Source organism: Ixodes scapularis, unplaced genomic scaffold (assembly GCF_016920785.2).
Source record: "Ixodes scapularis isolate PalLabHiFi unplaced genomic scaffold, ASM1692078v2 PGA_scaffold9__187_contigs__length_104089568, whole genome shotgun sequence".
In the NCBI taxonomy this organism is placed as follows: domain Eukaryota; kingdom Metazoa; phylum Arthropoda; class Arachnida; order Ixodida; family Ixodidae; genus Ixodes; species Ixodes scapularis.
The window spans coordinates 90,968,140-90,978,609 of NW_024609884.1; the positions used below are offsets into that span (position 1 = coordinate 90,968,140).

The 10,470-nt window shown below is 45.3% G+C and overlaps 1 protein-coding gene across 1 annotated transcript; it reads left to right on the forward strand.

The window, feature by feature from the left end:
* The first annotated feature begins 8,486 nt into the window (after positions 1-8,486).
* Positions 8,487-10,470, forward strand: LOC121833813. Its single transcript, XM_042287464.1, has 4 exons — positions 8,487-9,488; positions 9,678-9,740; positions 9,857-10,115; positions 10,182-10,470. Exons 1-4 carry the CDS (start codon positions 8,754-8,756, stop codon positions 10,397-10,399), a joined length of 1,275 nt encoding a protein of 424 aa, XP_042143398.1. The 5' UTR covers positions 8,487-8,753; the 3' UTR covers positions 10,400-10,470.

The following is a 10,470-nucleotide window of genomic DNA, read 5'->3' on the forward strand; positions in this document are numbered from 1 at the left end:
AAGACCCGCCCGGGGGGAGTCGATGACCTGGCCCGCGACGTCTACAACTACTTTTTGTCTCCAAAGCAAACCTACGGGTACAAGGAGTTCCAGGCGCTTGCAGACGTAAAACCGCACAAGCTGCTACACCCGAGTCAGACGCGGTGGCTGTCCCTGCAGGTCGTGGTGACACGCCTCCTCGAGCAGATGCCAGCACTTGTTTTATTTTTCAAGAAAGCGGCCACGGAGGATCGCCTGCTCGCTGCGGAGACAATCCTCGACAAACTGCAAGATCCTTCAACGAAGTTGTACTTTGAGTTTTTGGAATACGTGCTGCCTCTCTTCACGAACCTGAACAAAGAGATGCAGTCTGAGGAGACGAGAATTCACCTGCTCCACGAGAAGGTTTCAGGAGTGCTAAAAACCATCTTGGAGTTTTACATGAAGCCAGAATACCTGGAGGCCACTCCGTTGCCCGACGTCCAGTTCAAAGACCCCACCAAGTTTCTGCCTTTGGACTTCATGTACATCGGAGCCAAACCTACAGCAGCGCTGGCAAGTAACCTTCACGGCTTGGATAAGAGTCAGATCCACAATTTTAGGCTGAGGTGTCTAGAATTTTTTATTGAAGCAGCACATCAGATCCATCAGAGGTTCCCCCTGAAGAGTGACCTGATGAAGAATCTACGAGTCTTGGACCCCAAAGTTGTTGCCAACAAGGAAGTTTCATCCATCGCGCCACTAGCGGTGTCTCTCCCACTGCTTGTACCAGCAAGCGAAATCAACGACTTGGACAGAGAATGGAGGCTACTCCGAAACACGGACATGAGCCAACATACGAACTTGGGTGCCAGCCAGTTCTGGAACAGTGTGTCTCAAAGAAGGAAGGGCGACGATACACCAGAGTTCCCAGTACTCTCCAGTTTCATGAAAAAACTCTTGTGCCTACCACACTCCAGCGCTGCCGTCGAGCGTGTTTTCACAGGTGAATCTGCTGAAGACGAAGCAGAGGAACAGGCTCTCAACGGACGCTCTGTGCGGTTTGCTCCACGCGAAGAGAGCTTTGGCGGCTAGCGCATGTTCGAAGCTTGCGATCACACCCGCACATTTGAAGAGAATGAAAAAAGAAATGTACACCGACGGGTAGAAGCAGCATGTCGCATGGACCGCATGCCTTGAAAAACAGTAGATAAGATGTTCTTTAGTGTTTTTCTACAGAAATAGTGTCTCCCACAAAGCGTACGTGCATGCTTGTCCTTCTGTTTCTTTAATCTTGCCCGTGTTGAATGTATACTGACATCATAGTGATATTGATGATATCCTTGCCCCGTCAAGAAATTTTTGTAATGTAGAGAGATAGCAATGAATATTATTTGTGTTCTATCATCTATGGTGCATTTTTTTTGTATTTTTGCAGAACTGTAAAGAAGTCCCAGCATGATGCTTAAATGGCTTGTTGCAACATTAAGCAAACATATGTAAAAAAAAAAAGAAAGCTGTGTTGTGTGACTTTACGACGGTCTTTTCATCGCCTATAAACAATAAAAAACAAAGTTAGGGATTTTTCGTCAAATCTGGGGATTTTTTCAGCATCAACCTAGGGATAAGTCGACATCAGGGGTTGGCAACACTGGCCGCCACCGGCCTTTGGCTGGCTCTGGGGCAGCGCCACGCCGGCCCCGCCGAAGTCAAGTCAAAGGTACGACGCCGCGAGTGTGTAGTCCAGAAAACTGAAAATGTAGAAGTGAGATCGACGTTCTCACAGTAGACGCCACGCCCAGTATACTCCCAGCAAACCTAGGCAGAGCACATAGCTACTCGCTGCCTTAGGCCTAGCGCGCGCAGGGGCGACGCGCCGAAGTTATTTACCGTGTCGTGTACAAATAAACTTTTCCTCACCACCTCACGCCCAGGCGTACACGTCGATGACGCCAATGTTTTGTCGCGTCGGCCCTGGCGCAGCACAGCGCGGTGCCGCTAGCTAGTTGTTTGCGTTTAACCGATTTCCTGATCGCCACTGCTGGATTGCAGCCATTATCAAACGTCTTTCCGACTTTCGCGATTGACGACTGGCCTCCGTGGGGTCTAAGGACGCGAGCGAACGCCCTAATATTCGCACGTGCATAAGTTGCACGAACAATTTCCTACCTGAGAAAGCGATTCTGGCTGTTAGTACGCGCGTACAAGCTACGACGCTTCGCATTCACACTCGCCTCCCTCGGCAATTATAGCAGTCTATCAGTGTTTGATGCAAATCTACGCGCTTTTGGCTTTACGACGCTACTAGACTGAGTTTTCTGCGCAGCTGTGGCACGCCAACGCGTAGCTTCACAGCCTGCTATCCCACTGTACTAAACGCACGCACCCGTGTGCCTTCGACAGGGCTGCGGACGGAACAGACTATTGTATTCTTGTTTTTATTAAGCGAAGAGAGCAGGGCTGTGTTCCAAATGAATCCGAGTTACTCCGGCGGGTCGTGTCACGTGACAACAGAGATTGAAAAACGCTGGTCACGGGTAGGTTTTAGAACGCCAAGGTAAAAAAAACCTTACCCTGGAGTAGGATCGAGTAAATTTCGGAACACTCCCCAGGAACAGGAATGATGACCTGTGCAGAACATTTCTAATTTGTGAGTACCTAGGCAGCGGACGACTGCGTGCATGGGAAAACGGAGGTCAGACTCGAGTGCTAGCGCTACTCACTTTGGAAGACGCCGATTGCTTCATTCATGGGAGTGTGCTGGTGACGGAGACTAAGCGTGCGTGCTGGCTTCGAATGCCTAATTTGCATTTTTAAGAAACCCAAATTTAAAGGGTGACTAATTTCACACTTTTATTGTGTATATGTTAAGAAAAAACCATTGCCTCAGCTTCTGCAAACGTATGTGAATGCGTCAAAACTGGGGGTGTGCAAACATTTCAATTCGATAATCACTATCCAATTAAAATTGGATTGTAATTGGACTTCCGAATTGACACATGAAATGCCGTTAAACGAAATTCGTGTTTAATTAAGATTACTCTCCCTAGAATTCCATGATACTGCAGGTTTGTGCTGGATTTTATTCAGGCATCACCAATCTTCCCTGAAAAGTTTTGTAACACACTTAGGACTTGAAGGCATTAGAGAGGGGGGTGGGACAAACAAAATATTATACAATCAGGAATATACAAACATAAGCCAGGTAGCAAAAGCGCACAAAATACAAAGAAAAGTGTATACAATGAAATTATAGAACAAACCAATCAGAGAGGTCGTAATATTCACATAAGTGGTCTCCACATTTTTTAATACGTCGGAGGATGGTATGTTTACTAGTTCTGTAGGAAGGTTGTTCCAGTCTGAGAAAGTGCTGGGAATTAATGAGATGTAATAGGCTAAGTAACACAATGAGGAATCCTGACTTTATATGGATTATTTACGTATGGTGAAATGAAAGCTGGATTTAACATTAGTTTGTTATTACAGAAGTATCTAAATGATAAATTTCATAGAAAAGACACAAACGAGATTTTGGCGTAACAAAAGAGGAAGCCGTGAATTAGTTTTCAGTCTGGACACTAGCTGTGCGATGACAGTTTCATCCACAAACATGTCATGCCTTGCCATGTTGAGCGACATTAAGAATGGCAGGACAAGCACCTTCCACAAAGCTATCCACCCTTTCCCTTTTAGCAGACTGAGCACTGGAGAGGAGGAACCCACCAATCCCATAGCTTTGTAGGAGGGGCTTGTCCTGCTATTCTGAACATGCAGGCGACTACAGGTGGCAAAGACAGCAACCCGATTGAAAAGGTTCAGCCGTATCTGTCCAGCACGCTGCAGATGCTGGGTATCCACACCTGCAGCATGGATAAGTGAACACACTCTTTAGCTGTCTCAAGTTTGTCGTTGCCAACTTGTCGTCAGCGTTTTTTGTTTGCATTGGCCGCTCTATGCAAAATACGCCGTGCAGGTGTTTTCTTTTGCTAGGCAGTTGTTTCGTTTCTGTGCATTTCAATTAAAAATTTTGGTGTTCTATATCCAATTTATCATTTGACTTTGTCGTCACTTTCTGGCTCGATTCCATTCGGGCTGAAATGTCAGTATCCACACACCCACACTCAGAACATCAGAGTTGGGTCTGCTGCACACCTGTTACAAGGGTATCGCCACTAACAGCCAATACTGAGCAGTGAAACTGTGGTACATGACAATGATTCAGATGAAATTGAAAATGTCAATAAAAACAATGACAGCTCCGTAGTAGTTTGTTTCCTATTTGTGGACATAAATAGTGCTGAATATTTTTGAACAGGCCTGAGGGTTTTCACCAGGTCTATCTGATGCAGTAAGCATTAAAAGCTCTGCACTCAATAGTTGGCGAGTCATGCGCCGATTTTTCGAAAGCTTACAGGCAGCGTCAAATAGTGATGTTAATTCAACATGCACATTGACTATGTTCGGTACCCAGTGTTGTTTTGAAAAAGTTTCTATGGCATGCCTCTTAATTTACATGTGGAAAGCGATTCATTGACATCAGCACTTTCCGACTCGGCCAATAGACCTTTCTGAAAAATCCCACATTGCCCCTTGACAATTCCATGTTGCAATGCAAGGAGTAGTGGGGCCGCACCGATGTTTGCTTGGGCCAGCGCAGATGCTCAGTAATACGCATTTCTTCAAATACGTCTTCTATTGGTCCGAGTTACATGTTAAAATTTGAAGTTTAGAGAGAAAATAATAAATAAAAGCTTCTTTCAACGTCGGGGCAACAGTTTGTGGGTTATCCTTGTTCAGATACGACCCGAAGCACACCGCCCTACACCGGTGCAGGTAAATTGATTAAAGCTAGAGCGCCCACTTCTTCAAAATGTACATGAAATTTATTGCCAAATAAACAGTGACACACACGATGAGGCACCTGCAGAAAAGTAAACAAGACAACTATCCAGAACCACAGAGACTGAGCAAAAAAAGAAAGAAGGCTAGTTTGCGGCAAAATTGGACACCTCCATAGTACTGTAAAACCCTTCATGTTCAAGAGCTCCTAAACTTCGCAAACTGAAAAATTTGCGCAATTAAGTTTCAATGCAGGCGTCTTGAATTCGCAAAATTTAGTGGCTGCAACTAGTCCTCTTTGACGGATTCGCGAAAAATAGGGGCCACGAAAAAAGGGTTTTACAGCATTTAAAAAGTGCACAACGACACACGGACAAGAAAGTTGTCGGCTAGTGTAACATACTGGGTGAAGAAGCCTGTCGTGGTCTTGGAGAAGCACAGCGGCTACGCAAGTGTCGGTGGCGTCTGTCCTGAGCAGAAACTCTTTTTAAAGGTTCAGTCCCCTTAATTCGGGGCCGGAAAACATCTTGAGCTGTTTGTCGTTCAGGGGTCCAGATAGCCCTGTTCTTCCCTGTCTGTCTGTGTGTCTCCATGAGCGCGCAGGGGCACGAGACCCGGCAAGGAAAAGGGAGGATAGAACAGCGGGCATGTGGAGCACCGTTGGATCGTGGAAGGCGATAGGGCACTCAAGTCGGGCCACCAGACCAGGACATACCAATACGCCAATCGAACCTTTCTACATCCTTTCAACTCTGGCTTCCACATGAGAGTGGCATGTAAACGTTGTGGGATGCACCAACTCAAGAAATTCAACAGTATAAAACCAAAAGTAGCGAATCTCACAGCTGCGAGCTTTCAACCGGTGCCTGCATTGCACTGCACCTCGACACATGGCAAGACTGAACTTTCGCTTCCCTCAGTGAAACAAAACTGATAAGCTCAATTTCACCCTTTCTTCTCCTAATTGACAACCAAACACCTATATTCGTTTCCTGATGCATGTCTTATTTCTGTTCTTTTTCTCCAGGCGTCTTTCTGTGTACTGTCTCTGTCAATAATAGCGTGACTAGCTTTTTCCTTCAAATGGCTTAGTCTTTCTTAATGATGAGAATTAGTTTTCTCCCTAAGTTATAGCGAAAAGTTAGGAACTCCCAACACCAAAAGGCTGTTTGTTGCCTCCGATAGTGGTGCGGCTCCTTGGACAATTTCAGCACTGGTAGACGGCTGCTGCGATGACCACAGGAAGTCTTCATGACACGACACGGCCTCTTAACGTAAGCAGTTTGGTGCAAGCACAGGAACATTAGAAAATGCTTCTCTGTAGTGGTAGTGCACCAGCGCCAGCCGACTACAGATGGCGTCCTGCTGTCCAGCTACACGTCCCAATGTTACGGCAGATGTCATACATGTTGTCCTGCAGTGGAATGATGTACTCAGCAGTAGAGGCAGGCAGGGCCGTAACCAGGGGGGGGGTTAGGGGGTTCTGACCCCCCCGAAATTTTTTTCTGGGTACGGCCCTGGTCGGTGCACTTGCAGCCAGCCGATTTTAATCTCCGCCTCTGCGCACGCGCAGTGGCGCCAGTCGGCTACCAGGTACCAAACCGGGACCGGTTCTCCGGTTTGCTGTAACTCTCCATTATATGCTACCGATGCACATGATTCATAGGCGAAAATAAGACAATAGACACTTTCAAAATGGCCGCCGTTGACCCCGAAACCCCCCCCCCCCCCCCCCCCAAATTTTTTTCTGGGTACGGCCCTGGAGGCAGGCATCTGTCTCAGCTGGTGGGCTGGGCTACAACTTTGTGAATTCGAGAGGAGCCTTCTTTGAAAGTAATCCTTGCACCAGGGCGACCACACTGTAGGCAAGGATGAAAAATAAAAGCCCAACGGCAGAAAGGCTGTCCATTCTGACTTCACACTGAGCAGCGTTGCACACAAGGATAAAAAATGAAAGCAAAACGGCAGGGCAGAAGTCTGCCCGCCGTGACTAGACATGTAGCGGCATTGCACACAAGGATAAAAAAAAACTAAAGCACAATGACACAAAGTCTCTGTCCACCGTGACATGACATGTAGGAGCATTGCACATGAGGATAAAAATAAAAGCAAAATGGCAGGAACCCTCTGCCCACCGTGACTGGACACGTAGCGGCATCGTGTCCCCACCAACCTGGTTTGTGGCAGCAAATGCACAGTGCCACTCTGCCTGAGCCACATGGAAGTGGCACACGGCTGGACGGCCTCAGGCCAGGTTGTTCGCAGGGATGGATTTGCTCATATTCGAAACTCAGAAGTAAATGAGAATATTGGGCAATCTGCTCACTGAAACAAGTGCAAATATGCATGGGTTGAACAGAAGATAACTCGAATTGCAATGATCTTGCAACTTAGTGTGGGAACTGTATTGCAATTGCCACTTTCTGTCTAGTTATGAGCGTAGTCTGTCTCGGTGTTACTTGCATACAGCTTACTCACATGCGCTCCTCCAAAGCAGACCAGATAGGCATCCTTCGGGAGTTGGAAGACTCCGGAAGCTTCGTACATATATTTATGTGCACTGTCGGACACTGTTAGCGCGAACACGGCGTCGGCGCTTTGCAGCATGGGGGATATACGTGCCAAACGAACGAAGGACATGTGGAAAACGAAGAGAGACGGCAAGAACTTCGCAGTAACACTGGGTAAGTAACTCCTTGTGCTTGCAGACGATCAAGATAAATTGAAAGTCACGTAATATAGTCCGATTTGCAATAAATAAGTACTGCTTTATGCTTCCTGCTCGTGATGTGCGAAGATGCTTGTTCTGTGTTCAAATCATCACCCGCACGCTCCAAATCTTTGCAAATAGGGGGAAGCCAGAGAACAGGCGCGCGATAAAAACTGCCCAACATAGGAAATAATAAGGAAACACCCCTTTCGTAGCCCACGTACTTTATTCTTTACGTTTCGAACGTTTTCTTAACCACCCGTAAAGATGCACGACGGGGTCATTTTCATATATATAGTGAGAGGACAGGGATATTAGCAATATATAAGCACCAACGGAATGCTGGCGAACTTTGAGCACACTCTACATTCCTTTCGATTGTTATTTTGCTTAGAATCGTCGCTCGTTTCTACATACCTGCCATGGAATAGAGGTTTGCGCCTGAAATATAGCGATGTTTAACATCGTTCAGTGGTAAAGAAAAAATGCTGTAACTAAAGCAATTACACTTTCACAATATTAATAAAGGTACGTACTATCCGGTACAGCCGAAATAACGAAAGTTATTCATGTTATTTTCCGGCGACGAGACAAAATTCACGCGCTTTTTCCCATAGGAATACACAGGGAGACTGGAAAAGTAGACTGCATGCTGTCTGCTTCAATTTGCAACCGGAAGTTCCATAGACACTAGCGCCAGCTGAGCCTCTAGCGTTTATTATAATAACTCTATGAGAGGCAGCCACCCACCTGGGGACGACCCACAAGCTTTCGTCTGCTCAAGTTATAATAAAGTTTATTCCTCCACTGAACAACCTCGAGCACGTACGCGTACGTACAGGCGGCACGCGAAGGCACCTCTGGAAGGCTTCCAATCACTTGTGCTCACTAGACAAGCACTGAGTAATTTCCAGCGTGCAAAAGATACCTTTTTTGTGCACGCTGAACGTGTCTGAGGTAGGTCATCGTCGGTTGTAGCTCCAGCACAACTTCAATAGCCTACGGCACTACAAGCTACAACCACTACACCTCACACACCATTGACAACAAACCGAACAAGTAACGAACGCGTCAGGCGGCTCAGGCTAACGTTGGCTCAGGCTTCCTGCACCTGCGAATTTTTAAAGTACAGATATGTAAATTTTGCCGACGAATACGTGCCTTTCTTTTGTTTTAGGGGGGGGATTTGAGCGCCGATTTGCATGAGGTGCGAGAATTCCTGTCGGGGTTGTTTTTTTCTTGTATGACGCAAGGAAACCAACAGGAAACCTCTATGCTGGAGTCGTCTTTTTTTCTTTATTTGATTTACTATGTGATCAAGTACGACGACCCAATGGACGTGACTTTCATTATCGAATGCTTGAACGAGAACGTTATTCGTGAATTCTATATGAGTCTGCGTTCTATCCTGGATCCCTACAACTGTAAGCTTCGCCCCAATTCACAACTTTTCATGCTTAGACATAACATCCCGTCTATCAAGGACGTTAATTCTGGTTCGATGACCGATAACATCAAAAACAAGAACGATGGCAAAAAGACAGCCATTGGCTTTCACCACGTCAGTCGCCACACGACACCGATTCCTAAAACCAGCGGTCGTTGTTCCAAAAAGATTTTCGCCTTTCACTTGGCAAATTTTTACAACTCCGGGGAAGATGTTAACTTTGCAGTCAAATATCTGTCTCCTCAGATGTTCACCAAAGTTTTTGGATCTCTGCTTAGAGTTTTTGAAAAAACTAACGTTGATTTAACCGAATCGCTTATTCAGATGTGGACGAAGCAATGTTTCAGTGCTGTATTCAATTCGGTAAATGTAATTTCTAACGTGGTGCCGTCTGTGGACGCATTTCGAGAAAGAACTAAAAATAACGACGAGATCGCGCAGATAGAAAAGCTTGCCGACTCCATCAATCCGTGGAGTAGTGGCGAAACTTTGGCGGTGGCTGCAGCGACCGTTCAAGACGAGGACCACTGGGTAGAGACACTGGAAAACGCAGCATCTTCCTCGCGTCGTAAGTAAATTAAATTAGAGAATTTTATATTTTTATTAATACAATTTTTTTTTTGTTTTCTAATACATTACCTTCTAAAGAGCATCAATGTATTTGCCATTTTTCTTTTTCTAATATAAAGTGCTTAGTCTAACATTACTTTTAATTTGCAGAATGCGTGGCTTCAAATCCCCCGCAATCGTGCAACGAACAAGAAACTGAAAGGGGATATGAATGTATTCAACCAAGTGTTGATAATGCAATAGACTAAGGACACCAAGAAAAGATTTCGGTTCCCCAAGTTGGAGAATACGAATACAAAGACAATGAAAAGGAAATTGTAACCCCCAAGGAGGGAGAGCCTATAAGCCAATGCTATCATAATGCCAATGAAAATGTAGAGTCTTTTACTCATGACGAAACCCATGTTATTCAAAATGGCAAAGAAGATGAAAAGACTGATGAAAAGTTCGTTGCTGCTGGGGAAGACCACGTGAGCTATGAACATCAGGACACATCGCAAGAGAACAATCATCTAATAAACAGTCCGAGTACTCCACTTCAAGATGAAAATTGGAACAACCCACTCACGTTACAAGATGTTATAATGCGTAAGTTCGCAAACCGTATATTTATAAATATTTATATGTTTAAGGGGTTTAATTGTATTTTTACAGAGTGTGATTTACCAGTTCTCGGCAATGGAGATGAGGAGCAATTCAACTTCGATGACGTGGATTTATGTAAGTTTATATATTATTTATTGCTAGAATGCATTTATAACTTTTATTTGTTTTTTACAGGCACTCCGAGACCAGTCATTCATCCAGAAAACACATCCAGAAGTAAATGGAAGCAAAGATCATTCGACGCAGATTTGGATTATGAAGTTTAAAAAGAACGCAGTCTACTCTATTTTGAATCATAAGTTTTTGGGACTGTAAAGAACTGAAAAAAAATGTCATG